General features: G+C 45.9%; 1 protein-coding gene across 2 annotated transcripts in view; it reads left to right on the top strand.

The window, feature by feature from the left end:
- MXI1 (MAX interactor 1, dimerization protein) overlaps positions 1-18,370 on the top strand; it is a 101,259-nt gene that overhangs the window by 14,046 nt on the left and 68,843 nt on the right. Inside the window, exons 1-2 of one of the 2 annotated variants that reach the window (XM_066354990.1) lie at positions 3,199-3,503; positions 8,108-8,240. In XM_066354990.1, coding sequence (XP_066211087.1) covers positions 3,431-3,503; positions 8,108-8,240 — 206 coding nt within the window. In that variant the 5' untranslated portion in view covers positions 3,199-3,430. Of the gene's footprint in view, positions 1-3,198; positions 3,504-8,107; positions 8,241-18,370 lie in introns of those variants that run through there. The other variant, XM_066354989.1, reaches the window with a different exon arrangement.

The following is an 18,370-nucleotide window of genomic DNA, read 5'->3' as shown; positions in this document are numbered from 1 at the left end:
GGGAAGGGGAGGAGGCTGCGGTTGTCATTTTGGGGTGGGGGATGGAAAGATGTATAACTGTCAGGATTCTCTTTTAGGAACTCAGGACTCACCCTCCCCTGTCCTCAATCTTGACCCTTTGCAGCCCCCATCCTTAAAGATAATTGCAGAAAACAGTACCCCTGCACAGTAAGCACCCTGCAATTACAGTGAAGTTCTCTCAAGCCCCAGGTGTCACCAACACAGTGACTTTGGACTTGTAGCTTCATCTCATGGTCACTTTGCCTTTTTCCATCTCTTCTATCTGCAGAAAAGATATAACACAGACCAGTCTCCTCCATTGTTTGTGAATATGCAATAAATCATTTGAAAATCTTCCATCGAGTAAATTGTGCAGGGAAGGGACCCCTAAGAATAGAGAGCTTTGCCTGCTTTTTCCAGAAGGCAGATTGTCCCCATCAGGCCGTGTGTGTTATAGGCTTGGGGGACTCTGGGGGACTTTTTCCATCTTCAGTGAGATTCCCTAAGAGAGCTACTTTGCGAGAGACAACAGAACCAGAGACTATAGGTAAGATTTCAAGGTGTTTTTTGTCAGTAGACTTTGGGAGCCATGCTTTCCCTCAGCCTCCCCATCGGTATTTGTTAGTGCAAATGGATTCATGGCTCCAAGCTCTGTGCTGTAGGAGGCTCTTGTGGCGAATTCTAGAGTCACCCAGAGCAGGGAGAAAAAATGGCACCTTCAATTGCTATTAGGAAAAAGTCGGATATATATATAATTTGGTGGCTCTCACCCTACTTGCCATTTCCTCACCTCCCTCTCAGCCATGGCTCTAAAAGAAGGGCTGGTTAATTCATCTGGAGGTCAATTTAAGAAAGCCAGATATGTGCACCAAGCGCCCTGCTTTCTCTTAATAACCTGCTAGGGCTTATATTCTATGGATTTTATTTTTATTTTTTTAAATTATTTTTATTTATTTCATTTTAGAGGAGAGAGAGAGAGAGAGAGAGAGAGAGAGAGAGAGAAGGGGGGAGGAGCAGGAAGCATCAACTCCCATATGTGCCTTGACCAGGCAAGCCCAGGGTTTTGAACCAGCAATCTCAGTGTTCCAGGTCGATGCTTGATCCACTGCGCCACCACAGGTCAGGCTGATCTATGGATTTAAATCCATCTTGAATCTATGTGTGTTTTCAGTTTGTACTTTCTTTTCTGGTTGCACATCCCATTGGGTAGAGTTTTATTTATCATAAAACTACTTCTTTTAAATTTTTCAGGTAGCTTGTAGCAATTTGGGATCTAAAGCTTAATGGGGTTCTACAAACAGTAGAAACTAACTTTCAAACTAATAATTTCTACCCTCAAGTAACAGATGTTCTGAGTGAACAGGCATTTAAAAAAAAAATTATTCTACTCTTCCCATGCCCAGTATGTCCCTTTTTGAGGGTGGAGGGTGGTTGTTACTGACAGCAATGGGAAAGCCCAGATCTGAAGTGACCTAGCCAATAGCTGAAAAAGCATAGTCCCTGTTTTGAAGCTGTTACCAAAAAATTAATTCTCCTGTGGCTTGTGAACACCTCATTTTGGGTCTCTCTGTACTTAATGGAACATCTATTTGGTTCTCAAATGAGTTGCCAAGTATAATATGTAAAAGGGCTGACAGAATTGTGCTGTTTTGACCTCATTGGAAATCTTGTTCACTTTGAAAAAGAGAGGATATTAAAATGCAGTATGAAGCCCATGACATTTTTGAGAGTTAGATTTTCATCCTGAAATGGTATTTTCTGCAGTAGCCACTGGAATTTCTCCCCTCACCAAGAGCTTCCTGTTTTTTTGGATGTCCACCAGCAGGTTAAAATAATCAGGGCGGGGAACAAGTATGACTGTTTATACAATTCCCAGCTTGGTCCTAGAGCATTCAACAGTTATGACCTTCCTGCCTTGCCTCCCCCTGGGGGTGATTTTGTACCTCAGAAGACATCTGGCAATGTCTGGAGACATTTTTGGACATCACACCTGAGGGTTGGTGGTGTGCTACTGGCATCTAGCAGGTAGAGGCCAGGGAAGCTGCTGAACATCCCACAGTGCACAGATCACCTGTTCCCTGACTCACAAAGGAATTATTTGCCCCCAAATGTCAATAATGCTGAAGTGAGAAACTGGTCTAGAGAACTTGTTAGAATGAGGACTTGGAAAAGAGGGTGATGTTGAAGGCAGCCATTGACAGTCTTTTAACATGGTCCCATTTGTCATTAACTACTGCTTTTAGTTCTCTATGGAAAACATAGCTCACTTATTGTCATGTACTAAGTGCTGGATTATTTTGTTTAATCTTCACAATAAGCCCTACTGACTATACACTCCTTGAGAGCAGGTTCTATCTCTGTTTCTCTCATTACTGTACACTTTATGTCTAGTACAGTGTCTGGCACATGGCCGGCCTTCGATGTTTGGATAAGTGAAATAACTATATCCATTTTACCAATGAGAGAAATGAGGCTTGAAAAGTCCACATAGCTAGTGTAAGTAGCAGTCAGGATTTGAACTGAACCTGTGTGACTTCAGCACCAAGCCCACTGAATTATGTCCTTCACTTGCAGCACCAGAGAGATAGTCTAGTCTCCAAAATCACTAGTGAGGGCCGAGGGGGAGAATGGAGTTTTAAACAAAAGATTAGAAAACACCTACCTCTGCGTGTAAACTGAGGTGGGAGAGGGCCTTATGGAGCCCTCTCTGGTTCTGATGGGATCTCCCCTTGTTTCTGAACAGCGATTTTGGCTTTTCAAGTGTTTCTGTGTGTGCTGTCCGAGAAGCACATTTTGCAGAGGGGGAAACTGAGGCACCGAAGTTACATGAGAAAGTAGTAGGGGGATAGAGCAGTGAAACTTCGGAAAAAGAATGCTCCAGCTCCTGGGCACCCGTCAGGAGTCGCTGAGAAAGGGCTTCCCGGGACTAGACACTCAGCTCACTCAAATCCTTCCCTGATAAAAGCATAGTCCAGATAACTTCTTAGTCTTTCTACTCTGGATAGAGAAGCTAAGCGTGACTATACGTCGCAGGGGCCACTGCGGATTCGGCAGAACGCAGGAGCACTAAAGCGGTGCACGTACTACAACTCCCGGCGTGCATTGGGTACGAGGGGACAGGACTGCATTTCCCAGAAGGCAGAGGAAGGGGCGGGAGGGGGCGGGTCGTGGTGCTGCTCCCGCCCCTCCCCCGTGCTCGCGCGGAGAGGTAAACAAACCGCGCGCGGGCTGCAGGCTGCGCGGCGGGGCCAGCGGGGGCGGCATTCGCCGCGGGGCCGGAGGCGGCGGACAGCGCGCGGAGCCGCGGCCAAACTGGCCCGCCTGCCTGCCGCACATGTCCCGGGGCGGTGCCGGACTGTAGCCTCCCGCGGCGCCTCCTGTCGGCGGGGGAAGGGAGCGTGGAAAGGCCCTCGCCGCTACCACGGTGCCCATGGAGCGGGTGCGGATGATCAACGTGCAGCGCCTGCTGGAGGCGGCCGAGTTTTTGGAGCGCCGGGAGCGAGGTAACGGCTGGGCCCCGCCGCTTCCTCCGCCGCCAGAGCTCGCGCGCTCCTGCTCCACGCGGGGAGTGCGGTGCGCGAGTGAGGAGGGGTGTGCGCGTGTGAGTGTGCACGTGGCAGGGGAGGTGCGCGTGCGAAGAGGGGTGTGAGGGAGGTGCGCCTGTGAGCAGGGTTGCGCTTGTGAGGGGAGGTACACGGGTGAGCAGGGTGTGCGCGTGGGAGGGGGGGTGTGTGCGCGTTTAAGGTAAGTGCGCGTGTGAGCTGGTGCACGTGTGCGAAGAGGTGCGCGTGAGGGGAGGGGTGTGCGCATGTAAGGGGAGATGCGCCTTGAGGTTGTGTGTGTAAAGACACGTGTGTGCGTGTGGCATTTAAGTATGTGAGGAGGGGTGCGTGTGTGAAGAGGGCGCACATATGACGACGGTGCGCTCGCGCGAAGAAGGGTGCGCGCTTGTGGGGTGCGCGTGTGACGGTAGATGGGCCTGGGAGGAGGGTATGTGTGTAAGAACGTGTGTGCGTGTGGCATTTAAGTATGTGAGGAGGGGTGTGTGTGTGAAGAGGGCGCACGTATGACGACGGTGCGCTCGCGCGAAGAAGGGTGCGCGCTTGTGGGGTGCGCGTGTGACGGTAGATGCGCCTGGGAGGAGGGTATATGTGTAAGAACGTGTGTGCGGGTGGCATTTGCGTGTGTGAAGAGGGCTCGTGCGTGTGGAGGTGCGCATGTGACCGGAGATGCTCCTTGAGGAGGGTGTGTGCGTAGCGTTTGCGCATGTGAGGGGTGCGCATGTGAAGAGGGCGCGTGTATGAGGAGGGCGCTCATGTGACAGGTTCGCCTTGAGGGGCGTGAGGGCGCGTGTGTGCGTGTGGCGTTTGCGCATGTGAAGAGGTGTGTGTGCGTTTGTGAAGAGGGCGCGCATATGAGGAAGGCGCTCGTGACGGAGGTTCGCCTTGAGGAGGGTGTGTGAGGACGCGTGTGTGCGTGTAGCGTTTGCGAATGTGAGGAGGCGTGTGTGTGTGTGTGTGTGTGTGTGGAGGGCGTGCGCGCATATGACGGGAGATGCGCGCGTCTCACAGGAGACGTGCGCGTGTATGACGGGCGCTGCGCCTTGAGGATGTGTGAGGTCGCATGTGTGCGTGTGGCGTTTGCGCAGGTGAGGAGGTTTGTGTGTGTGTGTGTGTGTGTGTGTGCGTAAAGAGGGCGTGCGAATGAGAAGGGTGCGCGCGTATGACGGGAGATGCTCCTTGAAGGTGTGTGAGGACGCGTGTGACGTTTGCGCATGTGAGGAGGCGTGTGTGTGCGTGTGTGTATGAAGAGGCGGCGCGAGTGCGAAGAGTGGCGCGCGCATGAGGGGAGGCGCCCGTGTGACTGACGGGAGATGCGCCTTGAGGACGCCTGTGTGCGGGTGGGCTTGCCCGTGAGGAGGGGTGCATGTATAAAGAGGCCACACGTAGGAGGGTGTGCGCGTGTGTGAGGGATGCACGCGTGTGACCGGAGATGCGCCTTGAGGAGGGTGTGTGAGAACGCGTGTGTGCGGGTGGCGTTTGCGCATGTGAAGAGATGTGTGTGTGTGTGTGTGTGTGTGTGTGTGACAAGGGCGGACAGAGGAGGGTGCGCGCGCCTGTGACAAGCAATGCGCCTTGAGGAGGGTGTGTGAGGACGCGCATGTGAAGAGGTGTGTGTGTGTGTGTGTGACGAGGGTGCACATAGGGTGTGCGCGCATGTGACAAGCAATGCGCCTTGAGGGTGTGTGAGGACGCGAGTGTGCGGGTGGCGTTTGCGCATGCGAAGAGGTGGGTGTGTGTGTGACAAGGGCGGACATATGAGGAGGGTGCGCGCTCATGTGACAAGCGATGCGCCTTGAGAGTGTGCGAGGACGAGTGTGTGCGGGTGGCGTTTGCGCATGTGAAGAGGTGTGTGTGTGTGTGTGTGTGTGTGTGTGTGTGACGAGGGCGCACATAGGAGGGTGCGCGCGCATGTGACAAGCGATGCGCCTTGAGGAGGGTGTGTGAGGACGCGAGTGTGCGGGTGGCGTTTGCGCATGTGAAGAGGTGTGTGCGTGTGTGTGTGACGAGGGCGCACATAGGAGGGTGCGCGCGCAAGCGATGCGCCTTGAGGAGGGTGAGGACGCGTGTGTGCGGGTGGCGTTTGCGCATGCGAAGAGGTGGGTGTGTGTGTGTGTGTGACGAGGGCGCACATAGGGTGCGCGCGCGCATGTGACAAGTGATGCGCCTTGAGGAGGGTGTGTGAGGATGCGTGTGTGTGGATAGCGTTTGCGCATGTGAAAAAGGTGTGTGTGTGTGAAGAGGGTGCACATATGAGCAGGGTGCGCGCTTATGTGATGGCAATGCGCCTTGAGGGCATGTGAGGACGCGTGGGCGTGTGGCGTTTGCGCATGTGAGGAGGCGTGTGTGTGTGAGAAGAGGGCGCACTTATGAGGGGGGTGCGCGCGTGACGAGAGATGCGCCTTGAGGGCGTGTGAGGACGCGTGTGCGTGTGGCGTTTGCGCATGTGAGGAGACGTGTGTGTGTGAAGAGGGCGCACCTATGAGGGGGGTGCGCGCGCGTGTGATGAGCGATGCGCCTTGAGGCTGTGTGAGTACGCGTGTGTGCGGGTGTTTGCGCCTGTGAGGAGGCGTGTGTGTGTGTGTGTGTGTGTGTGTGAGAGAGAGAGAGAGAGAGAGAGAGAGAGAGAGAGAGAAGAAGGCGCACGTATGGAGCGGGGTGCGTGCGCGTGAATATGGGTGGACGTGTGAGGGGTGTGCGTACATCAAGCGATTGCTTGTGGGGGTGAGGTACGCGAACGAGGGTGGCTGTGCCTGTGAGTTTGTGAGGAGAGGGGTGCGCATGCCTGAATCTGTGTGGGGGAGGCGCATGAAGGTTCGTGAGTGCAGGAGGATGAGAGGCAGGCGGGAGTGAGGGAGGCTTTCGGAGCTAAGAGAGCTGGCGGGTCTGGAGAGGGGGAAGGTGTGGGGGCAGTGGTGGGATTTGGCGGGTTCCCACCAGTTTGGCAGAACCGATACCTAATTTTTTGTTGAGTTCCGTGAACCAGTTGTAAAATGGCATCTGTAATCAGGGTTCTCTCTAAGGCCTGGGCAGCCGCCCAATGTGGAAATCATAAATGTACATTCCTTACTCCTTTTTAACATCCATCTGCGCAACAGCGTATTCTAAGCGCCCGTAGTAATGTCCATTCGGTCCACAGGTGAAAAAAATTACAAGTGAGGACGCCAATCAAGAAGCAATATGGAAATATCTTAAGTAACAGTTTTATTGTTTTTTTGTCAGGTATTATTTAATATATATATTTAAACTCAATCTAGTTTTGTGTATCTCTTTTATTCTTATTTATTAAATGGATGAAATAATAAACTACTTTTTGGTATATCTTTTTTTATACTTAAAATGGTCATTAGGGCACAGAACTGGTTGTTAAATTATTTGGATCCCACCACTGTGGGGTGGGGGGGGCAGGTGAACCTCAGGAAAGTGAGGAAGGGTGTGTAGGGTGGAGGTGTGTGGAGGAATCTGACGACTTGGAAGGCAAGAGGACAGAAAGAACTGAAGAATGGTGGGCGGGTGCAGCACAGATGGAGGAGGGAGAGAGGGCTGAGAACAAAGGAAGGGAATGCCTGCTGAAGGGCAGGGAGGAGGACACACATTGTGAGGAAGGGACCTCTGAAAATCCACTGAGGTGTGTTGACATGGAATGGATGCTAAAGGAGATATGAAGAGATGGAGTATGAAGAGTAGGAACTTTGGGAATTGTGTGTCAGGAGAGAAAATGTCCTAAGACTAGGGTGATTGAATTATTTTAAGTATATGAAAATTTGGGGCTTAGAGTGACATCTTCTAGAATGGGGAGAGTTAAAGGAAAAGGGGAATTTTGAAGTAAGTGAAATCATTGAGATGAATGGTAACCAGGCTCAGATATTAGGATGTTTAAGTCAAGAATTCTTGGAGAGCCCTGGCCGGTTGGCTCAGTGGTAGAGCGTCAGCCTGGCGTGCAGAAATCCCGGGTTCGATTCCCGGCTAGGGCACACAGGAGAAGCGCCCATCTGCTTCTCTACCCTCCCCCTCTCCTTCCTCCCTGTCTCTCTCTTCCCCTCCTGAGGCCGAGGCTCCACTGGAGCAAAGATGGCCCGGGCGCTGGGGATGGCTCCTCGGCCTCTGCCCCAGGCGCTAGAGTGGCTCTGGTCGCAACAGAGCGACCCCCCAGAGGGGCAGAGCATCGCCCCCTGGTGGGCGTGCCGGGTGGATCCCGTTGGGGCGCATGTGGGAGTCTGTCTGACTGTCTCTCCCCATTTCCGGCTTCAGAAAAATACAGGGAAAAAAAAAAAAATTCTTGGAGAAAAGGATTTTGTAGAGGGATAAATTTCTTGATTTAGAAGCATCCATATACCTTCCAGGAGGTTGGTTGGGTCTGCATGTATTATCACAAGATTGATATCCAGGTAAGGACTGGGAATTTCAACCAAAAAGAGTACAAAAAGATGACCTTTTTTTCTTCTCCTGTTTTAATAACCTGTTACTGCAGTGACTTAAGATCTCTGGATTCATGGATTTGGGTATGTTCCTCTTATCATATCTTTTTTTTCTTGCTGTCTCTTTAGAGTGTGAACATGGCTACGCCTCAACATTTCCCTCCATGCCGAGCCCCCGGCTGCAGCATTCAAAGCCCTCACGGAGGCTGAGCCGTGCACAGAAACACAGCAGCGGGAGCAGCAACACCAGCACTGCCAACAGGTAGCAAGCTGGGGAGGTTTAGAAAAGACAGCTAGAGGGAGGGCGCACGTACTCAGGCAGAAGTGCCGGGCCTCCTGACCTCGGTGTTCTAATACCAAATCTGGAGTAATACTGAACAACCAAATGGGTTCCTTTACCAGCACCCCTGAGGATTTGGCCCTTTTAAAACAATAAAATCTAGGAATCATAACCTGAATATGTGTGGAAGGGAAGGAACAGAATCTGGAAAGACAACCAAAGAAGTTCTTGCTAGGATAATTAAGTGGAGAGGTCTAGGATTTAGAGGTAGAGTAAACTGAGAGGCTTTGAAGCATATGTACGTACCTGCAACTACGTGCTGTACGTAATCTTGGGCTAGTTTTAAACTAGGATGATCCAAGAAGAATTTTTAAAAATCAGAAATATCTCAGGCAGGATATAAAGCAGAATTAAGGGTGTTGTTAAAGGGCCAGAAATATTATTGGGTAGACTAGGAGGTTAGTGGGCATAGTCTGTTAGTTGTTTAGGGATGAAGGGGGAAGACCATGTCTCTTAATTAGTGGTAAGATTGAATTGGTAAGGGAACTTTATTTTATTTTATTTAAAGGAATATTTTTCCTTTCTTAAGGAATTTATTGGGGTGATATTAGTTAACAAAATTATGTAGGTTTCAGGTATACAGTCTGATCTGTAGATTGTATTATGTATTCACCACCCAAAGTCAAGTCTCCTTCCATCACCATTTACCCCCTCTACCCTCTGGAAATCACCATACTTTTATCTATGAGTTTGTTTTTGTTTGTTTTGCTTAATCCCTTCACCTTTTCCACCCAGCCCCACAGACCCTCTCCCCTTTGATAGCTGTTGGTCTGTTCCCTATGAATCGGTTTCTGTTTTGCTTGTTAGTTTATTTTGTTCATTAGATTCCACATATGAGAGAAATCATATGGTACTTGTCTTTCTCTGACTGGCTTATTTCACTTAGCTTAATGCTCTCCAGGTCCGTCCAGGCTGTTCCAAAATGCAAGATTTCCTTCTTTTTTTATGGCCGAGTAGTATTTTATTCTGTAAAGGTAAGGAAACTTTTAAAGAAAAAAAGGAAAGATGCTATTTTTCAGTCAGAACAGATCCCTAGATCTTTTTGTCTGGAGGTACTCAGTTGATTTCCATCTTTAAAAAATTTTTGGTAGTGTCTGGCTGTCTTTCCAATGGTTTTGTTCCACAGGGCAGTGAATTCTAAGAATTCATCTCATGAAGTTTTCAAAAGCTCATCTTAAAAAGAAAATTAACAAATACTACCTTTTCCATTGATGAAAGGAATTGATACCTTTTTCTCCTGATTCCCAAGGCTTTGTCTAGAAAATATATGAATATTTATTTTGAAGAGGGATAGAGCGATCTCTGGGTAACTACCTTTGCTTGAAGGCTTTGGGGAACAACATACAAGTAGTTGGGTCATCACTTAGGAAAGCAGCAGGACTGGGGACTCTTACTAATTGATACTGAAAACCTGAAGCTCCTGTGGATCACATGTAGAGCTCAAAACGTTAGAATCTTCTCTGCATGTATGACATCACTGGAGCAGAACGGACTCACTCTTCTCCCTTGACTCATCATTAAAGCATACTTTATGTTTTCTTGTTTGGCTTCTTTCCTCTTCAAGACTATTCTGTATTTTTTAAACTTAATTTAAAAAATAATTAGTCATAAGATTAATATGCCATGTTTGTGCTTATGTGTGGGTCTAGGGTTTGTTGTGATATGGGAGGTTTGGGATGAAAATATATAGTATGATACGCAGCATTTAAAAAATATAAATTTTTTTTGCCCTTCAGTTTCTTTGGTTGAGGTATCGGCAGTTAAGACCTATATTCAGAAATTTATGGGTTGTTCAGTGCATGTGTGGATTTAAAAAATATATGTTTTTAATTTGAAGACATGGGAAGAGTATGAGATAGTGTACCACACCTGGGTTCTGTTGTGCTACAGTATTTGTTGGGTCTTTTTATCTTGTAGAAATCATGTATATGATCTCACTACATTTTCTCTACATCCCTTACCATTCTTTTTTGTAAAATGAAGGGTAGACTACATACTCCCCAAGGTCCTTTCTTCCCTGAAGTTCTATGACACTGATTTATTGACAGTTTTAAAGATCAGTTGCTGTATTATTCAGTATACCACCCCATCATTGCAGATGTGACATTTTTATTAACAACCCAAAGACTATAGAGACGTAAGTAAATGTGCATTTCTAGATTTTACCAATTATGTTACAGGTCATTAATAAATTTTTGTCATCCTTTCATTCATACTTTGCTTAGCTTGGCGTTTTGATTAAGTGATGTTTCACTTTCATGCTAGTGTTTCTGTTAGGATTCTACTATTGTGTGTGGGACTGCAGTGCTAATTACTGTGTATTTATTTTATTTTTTTTGTATTTTTCTGAAGCTGGAAACGGGGAGAGACAGTCAGACAGACTCCCACATGCGCCCGACCGGGATCCACTGGCACGCCCACCAGAGGCGATGCTCTGCCCCTCTGGGGCGTCGCTCTGCCGCGACCAGAGCCACTCTAGCGCCTGGGGCAGAGGCCAAGGAACCATCCCCAGCGCCCGGGCCATCTTTGCTCCAATGGAGCCTTGGCTGCGTGCGGGAGGGGAAGAGAGAGACAGAGAGGAAGGAGGCGGGGGGTGGAGAAGCAAATGGGTGCCTCTCCTATAGCCCTGGCCGGGAATCGAACCCGGGTCCCCCACACACCAAGCCGACGCTCTACCGCTGAGCCAACCGGCCAGGGCCTTACTGTGTGTTTTAACAAAGCAAGTTAGAAAACTTTTTAAACTACAAACATGCTATATTCTTACAGTACCCAAGAGAAAATAACTACGTGTACATTGGACTACCTAAGATTAAGGAAGTTAATTTTTATTGGGGAATATAAGTAGAGACAGGAATAGAGTTTAGAGTATATTATCTATATGTACATGTGTGGATTTAGGCTGGGGCCTATAGATAAAAACTATATGTTAAAGTGAAACACTAGAAATTATTCCTCTGTACTATTTTTTTTTTTAATTCCTGCTTCATGAAGTAGGGAAGCCAAGGATCAAATTCTAATACTGAGGTACTTGGGAACTAGCGTTTTTACTCAATTTGTAAGGGGAAACTGTAGACTTCCTGTTAACTTTAAGCCTATTACTGGATTTAATAGAGATTTTATTATACTGGATACATAAAGCAGAAAGAAAAAAGACTTGTAAAAATTTTCTGTTTATTAGTCATCTGGAACAAAGAAAGTAATAGAATTGATGAGTGTACATGTCTTACTTTCTTGATTAAAAAGCTCGTCTGTGGAAGTTGCTGTTCCTATTATGCATTTTGAACATTGGTCTTGTATGTCATAAAATGACATTTGTTTCCCTGATGTGGTAGCATCTTTAAGATATAATGCTATTTACCTGGCCGGTTGGCTCAGCAGTAGAGTGTCGGCCTGGCGTGTGGGGGACCCAGGTTCGATTCCCGGACAGGGCACATAGGAGAAGCGCCTATTTGCTTCTCCACCCCCACCCCCTCCTTCCTCTCTGTCTCTCTCTTCCCCTCCCGCAGCCAAGGCTCCATTGGAGCAAAGATGGCCCGGGCGCTGGGGATGGTTCCTTGGCCTCTGCCCCAGGCGCTAGAGTGGCTCTGGTCTCGGCAGAGCAACGCCCCGGAGGGGCAGAGCATCGCCCCCTGGTGGGCAGAGCATCGCCCCTGGTGGGCGTGCCAGGTGGATCCTGGTCGGGCGCATGCGGGAGTCTGTCTGACTGTCTCTCCCCGTTTCCAGCTTCAGAAAAATACAAAAAAAAAAAAAAAAGATATAATGCTATTTAACTTTTCCCCCCTCATATTCTCAGGTGTAATAAGATATTCCTGATATAAAATGTTACTTTATAAATTTACATGCCAGCCCTGGCCAGATGGCTCAGTGGTAGAGCTTCGGCCTGGTATGTGGATGTTTGGGGTTCAATTTCCAGTCAGGGCACACAGGAGAAGTGACCATCTGCTTCTCAGCCCGTCCCCCTCATGTCTCTCTCCCCCTCTTTACCCCCACCATCCACAGCCATGGCTCTCAGTTGGCTAGAGTGACTTGGCCTGGAAGCTGAGGATTGCTCCGTGGGTTCCACCTCAGGCACTAAAAATAGCTGGGTTACCCAGCAATGGATCAATGCCCTAGAACCTCAGAGCATCACTGGATAGGGGGCTTGCCGGGTGGATCCTGGTCAGGGCGCATGGGGGAGTTTGCTTCTCTGCCTCCCCTGCTCTTGTTTTAATTTATTAATTATTTATGTTTCTAGTGTACTAATAATATTATAAATTCCTATTTCTCTTTTCCCCCAAGTCTTGAAATCTTATTTTCATAAAAGTATAAAGGAGAGAAAATAAGTGATATAATGTGATGCAACAAGTTTATACCTTGAAAATCCCAGTAATTTATTATTTGGCTTTCTTCTGACATTGGGATCTATAATATATAATTATTTTTTAAATACATGGTTGACTTTACTGTATTCTTGTCCAGGGCCTTCTGGCACACTTTCTAAAATCATCCTTGCTAAGATGTTACTGTTGTGAGAGAACCTGGCTACAGTCAGTACCTGGCTCATTGAGGAGCATCAGATAATCTCAAATTCTCACATTTTTTACTGTTTTGTCTCACAAATGAAAAAAAATCCCAAGATCTATCATCTTTAAAACTCTACTAATTCTGGCCCTGGCCGGTTGGCTCAGCGGTAGAGCGTCGGCCTGGCCTGCGGAGAACCCGGGTTCGATTCCTGGCCAGGGCACATAGGAGAAGCGCCCATTTGCTTCTTCACCCCCCCCTCCTTCCTCTCTGTCTCTCTCTTCCCCTCCCGCAGCCAAGGCTCCATTGGAGCAAAGATGGCCCGGGTGCTGGGGATGGTTCCTTGGCCTCTGCCCCAGGCGCTAGAGTGGCTCTGGTCGCAACAGAGCGACGCCCCGGAGGGGCAGAGCATCGCCCCTGGTGGGCAGAGCGTCGCCCCTGGTGGGCGTGCCGGGTGGATCCCGGTCGGGCGCATGTGGGAGTCTGTCTGACTGTCTCTCCCCGTTTCCAGCTTCAGAAAAGATACAAAAAAAAAAAAAAAAATTAAAACTCTACTAATTCTATGTGGCTTCAGTGCGTAACACTGATTTCTTCCTAAGTATCTGTTCAGTCTGCTTCTACCTTCCTTGCTATCTTCCTAATTTAAGATACCATCATCTCTCACCTGGATAACTGCCATAATCTCCTGACTGGTACCCCTGTAATCACTCTTACCCCAGATATAATTCTGAGGAATTATCTTGGCTAGCTTTCTTTCAGTTTCTTCAACATACCCTGTTTCCTCCTATCTCTTTGCACATACTTTGTTCTCTGCTGGGAATAATTTTCCCTTTTGCTAAATTATCTCTGAATAATAACACTCTTACTTGAGCTCACCATAACTTCTTGCGGAAAGCTTTTCCTCATCTACCAAAGTTATTCAGATGTTCACATAACTCATGACATCCTTATTTGCCTTTCTACAGTTTGTAGAAATACATTATCTGATTATTTAATTCATGTCTCATTCATTGGACCAAAAATGCCATGAAGGCAGGAATTGAATCTCTTCTACTTAAAAATTTATCCCCAGTACCTATCACAGGGCCTGTATACAATAGATGTTTCTTAAAGAATGGCAAGTTTTAAAACTCCAGGTAGACTGTTCTAAGTAGAAATAGACTTTCTCTTTTGTGCTGAGTACCGTATTAGATCCTGGAAGGAGAAATGATGGAAGAATATGCAATTCTTGCTTTGGCAAACTCTTGGATAACTTTGTATTCTAAACAATGTTACTGATAATACATTCGGAAAGGAAAATAATATGTGATATTTGAAGAATAAAAATCTTCAAACCACCAATTTTACTGACTGCTACAACTAATTTTAAAGAACATGTATTGTCATCCTGTGTCATGAAAATAAAATATCAGATCTGGTATAGGCAAAGAACCATACGTCTGTCAAATATTAGCAATAAATATTGTATATGTGCCTGTAACATATACATAGTAATTGCATTATTTTAACGTGATCTGGAATGTAGTGAATACCAATTTATGTTTGAATTTCAAACGGGTGAAAAATTTCTTCTCTTTAGTTTCTTTTGAATACTAAAGACTCTCATAACAGCAGTAGTGTTTCAGTTCCACCTGCTAAGAGTGAGGACCCAGGCCCTGGCCAGTTGGCTCAGTGGTGGAGCATTGGCCCAGCGGATGTCCCGTTTTCGATTCCCAGTCAGGGCACACAGAAGAAGCGCCCATCTGCTTCTCCACCCCTGCCCCTCTGGCTTTTCTCTTAGTCTCTTTTCCTCCCTTTCTCCCCTCCTGCTGCCATGGCTCAATTACAGCAAGTTCACTCCCTGCACTGAGGATGGCTCCATGGCCTCCGCTTCAGGCGCTAAAAAATGGCTCCGGTTGCAGCAGAGCAAGGACCTCAGCTTGGCAGAGAATCGCCCCCTAGTGGGCTTGTCGAGTGGGTCCTGGTCAGGGTACATGTGGGAGTCTGTCTCGGCATCCCCTCCTCTCACTAGAAAAAAAAAGATTGAGGACACTCACACAATAAAAACAACAACTTCTTGGCCTGACCTGTGGTGGCGCAGTGGATAAAGCGTCAACCTGGAAACACTGAGGTTGCCGGTTCAAAACCCTGGCTTGCCTGGTCAAGGCACATATGGGAGTTGATGCTTCCTGCTCCTCCCACTTCTCTCTCCCTTCTCTCTCTCTTCCTCTCTCTCTCCCCCCCTAAAATGAATGAATAAATAAATAAATAAATAAATAAATAAAATTAAAAAAAAAACAACAAAAAAAACACACACCTTCTCTTTTGTTTGTATGGCTTTAGTTTAACTTTTCAGCTACAGAATAAAATGTTTTAGTTTTATAGGAAATGAATGTATTGTGTTTTCAGCTTTATATCTTTTTTGGCTAATTCATGGATTACTGTTTTTTTGGGGTGGTAGTGGTGGTGAATTCTTTTTCTAGGATAGTTATAGAGGATTTTTTTCCATTGAAAGTAATTGAGATTTATTATATTTTATAACTTGTCTTTTTGTTTTGCATTTGTACAAATACCTTTAATGTCTGGCTAAGTAGAGGATAGCTGGATTCTATATCTGCTTCTACATTTAATTTGTTGCAATATCTTTTTTTTTATTCTTAAACATATACCAAGTATTCACAAAATAATTAAATAAAGTCTTATTATTTTTTGTGAAGTTTCTGCTATTCTGTGTTTTTCAATTTTTCTATATTAAAACGTTTCTGGGTCTTTGTCCAATAGAAATCTCCCAAAGTTTTAGGAGAAAAATAGAGATTAGTAGCAGTTAAATTCTTAATAATGTTAATATTGTTCATTATTTTCCAAATGTTGAGTGATTAGTATATCCTGTGTGATATGTTCTGTGATACTATCTTCTACTAAAATTGAGTTTAAATGAAGAATTCTCAAGAATTATTTATGTGCCTCACTGTAACAAACTCAGACTTTTTATTAAATGCTTTATTGAGGCATAAGTTTGTTGCTACTGGGTTTCTTAAGGTTATATTCCTTTATGGAAGTATCATTTGAAGGAGACTTAAATGATCATGGTTTATAAGTCAGTAGGATAACTGCTTCTGTTGAGAGGCCTTTTGCCAGAATATTAAATATATGATGTGGAAAATCACAAATCATAGAAAGGGAATTCAAGATTTCATCTGGTATAGTTCTCTACGAAGGTAAGGTATTATCACTAGCCCTGGCTGCATAGCTTGCTTGGTTGGAACGTCATCCCAGAGCATGGAGTTAGCCAATTTGATTCACCAGTTAGGGCACATCTAGGAGGAGGTGGATGATCCTCTCTCTCTCTCACCCTTCCTCTCTCACCAAAATCAATTAAAAATTTTAATTATTAAAAACAAAACAAACAAAAAAGATACTGTCACTCATTTTATGATTAAAGCACATATGGCCTAAAGATGGTTAAGTGATTTGCCCAAGTGTTATAGCTGTAGGTGTTTAACATCAAGTGGAATTTTAAGCAGTATATGCACCATCCTACTCAGGCAGGAGTGTTGACCTCAAGAAAGCTTTCTCTTTTTTTTTTTTTTTACAGAGACAGAGTCAGAGAGAGGGACAGATAGGGACAGATAGACAGGAACAGAGAGATGAGAAGCATCAATCATCAGTTTTTCGTTGTGACACCTTAGTTCATTGATTGCTTTCTCACATGTGCCTTGACCGTGGGGCCTTCAGCAGACCGAGTAAACCCTTGCTTGAGCCAGTGACCTTGGGTCCAAGTTGGTGAGCTTTGCTCAAACCAGATGAGCCCGTGCTCAAGTTGGTGACCTCGGGGTCTCGAACCTGGGTCCTCCGCATCCCAGCCCAACGCTCTATCCACTGAGACACCGCCTGGTGAGGCAGAAAGCTTTCTCTTCTAGATTTCTCCTTACAAATGGAACGGCATTTCCTGCTTTTGGATGGATATAGCATAATTCTTTGTCATTTCTTAAGTGAAGACAGTTTTTCAGATACTAATCTAATCAAAGGGATTTGACAAAATATATTTCTAGATCCCATTTATGATCAATAGTACTGATGTAATTTAAGCTTGCATTTTTTTTTTTGGCTAGGTTCTTTTTTTCATTTTGGCTTTCTTCATTTTAAGATACTGGCAGACTTTTTTCTCATGTGTAAATCATTCTTTTTTACCATCTAATAAAGGAAACATGTTATCAAGTAAACATATGATATTATTTCAAATTGTGATGAGCTTAGTATATGGAAAATAGAGGATCCTGTGAGGGATTTAACAGAGGACTTAGTCTGATAGATGACCTTGGGGTTGAACCTTTTGCAATCTTACTTTCACTTATCCTGAACATTTTTTCATGTTCATAATACATCTGTTAAATCATTTATTTTACTTTTTAAAGATTTTATTAATTTTACAGAAGGGTGGATAGCGAGAAGTATCAACTCATAGTTGCTTCATGTTAATTGTTCATTGGTTGCTTCTTGTTTCTACCTTGATTGGGCAAGTCTAGGGTTTAGAACTAGCGACCTCAGCATTCCAGGTCGACATTCTATCCACTGCACCACCACAGGCCAGGCTCATCTGTTAAATTATTTTAATTACAGCATTACTGCATTTCTCCATGTATAAAGATGCTCCCATGTATAAGACACTCCTTAATTTTGGGGCCCCCCAATTTTTTTTTTCATTTTTCCGAAGCTGGAAACGGGGAGGCAGTCAGACTCCCGCATACGCCCAACCAGGATCCACCCGGCATGCCCACCAGGGGGCGATGCTCTGCCCATCTGGGGCGTCGCTCTGTCGCATCCAGAGCCATTCTAGCGCCTGAGGCAGAGGCCACAGAGCCATCCCCAGCGCCCAGGCAATCTTTGCTCCAATGGAGTCTCGGCTGCGGGAGGGGAAGAGAGAGACAGAGAGGAAGGAGAGGGGGAGGGGTGGAGAAGCAGATGGGCGCTTCTCCTGTGTGCCCTGGCCGGGAATCGAACCGGGACTCCTGCACGCCAGGCCAACACTCTACCGCTGAGCCAACTGGCCAGGGCCTGGGGCCCAAAATTTGACAAAAAATGTATTACATAAAGTTACTGAACTCAAGTTTTATTCATTATAAAATTCATACAACTCCTCATCACTGTCAAAACTCCCATCTATTAGCTTATCCTCATCTGTGTGTGATGACGAATCACTGTCTTCAACAATGAGCTCAAAAACAAGTGTGAAAAAGCGGGAAATGCAAGTAAAAAAAATCTACAACCACTGTATAAGACACACCCGGTTTTAGACCCTAAATTTTTCATAAAGGGGTGCGTTTTATACATAGGGAAATGTGATCTATTCTATTTCATGTGGGTACCATAATTGTTTCATCCAGTGATGACATTAAATTTTTAGATTTTTTTTTTCATTTCAAACAAGGCTACTATGAACATCTTTGTACAGATACCTTTGTGCATTTGTCCACCTAGATCATTAGGATAAACATGAAGAATTAGAATGTTAGGTCAAACGGTAGAATCCATCTTCAATAATAATAATACTAATACTAATAATAGTAGCAGAG

The sequence above is a fragment of the Saccopteryx leptura genome, chromosome 13, assembly GCF_036850995.1.
Source record: "Saccopteryx leptura isolate mSacLep1 chromosome 13, mSacLep1_pri_phased_curated, whole genome shotgun sequence".
Lineage (NCBI taxonomy): Eukaryota > Metazoa > Chordata > Mammalia > Chiroptera > Emballonuridae > Saccopteryx > Saccopteryx leptura.
Note: the sequence above shows the minus strand (reverse complement) of the source record. Positions and strands in the feature narration are given on the sequence as shown.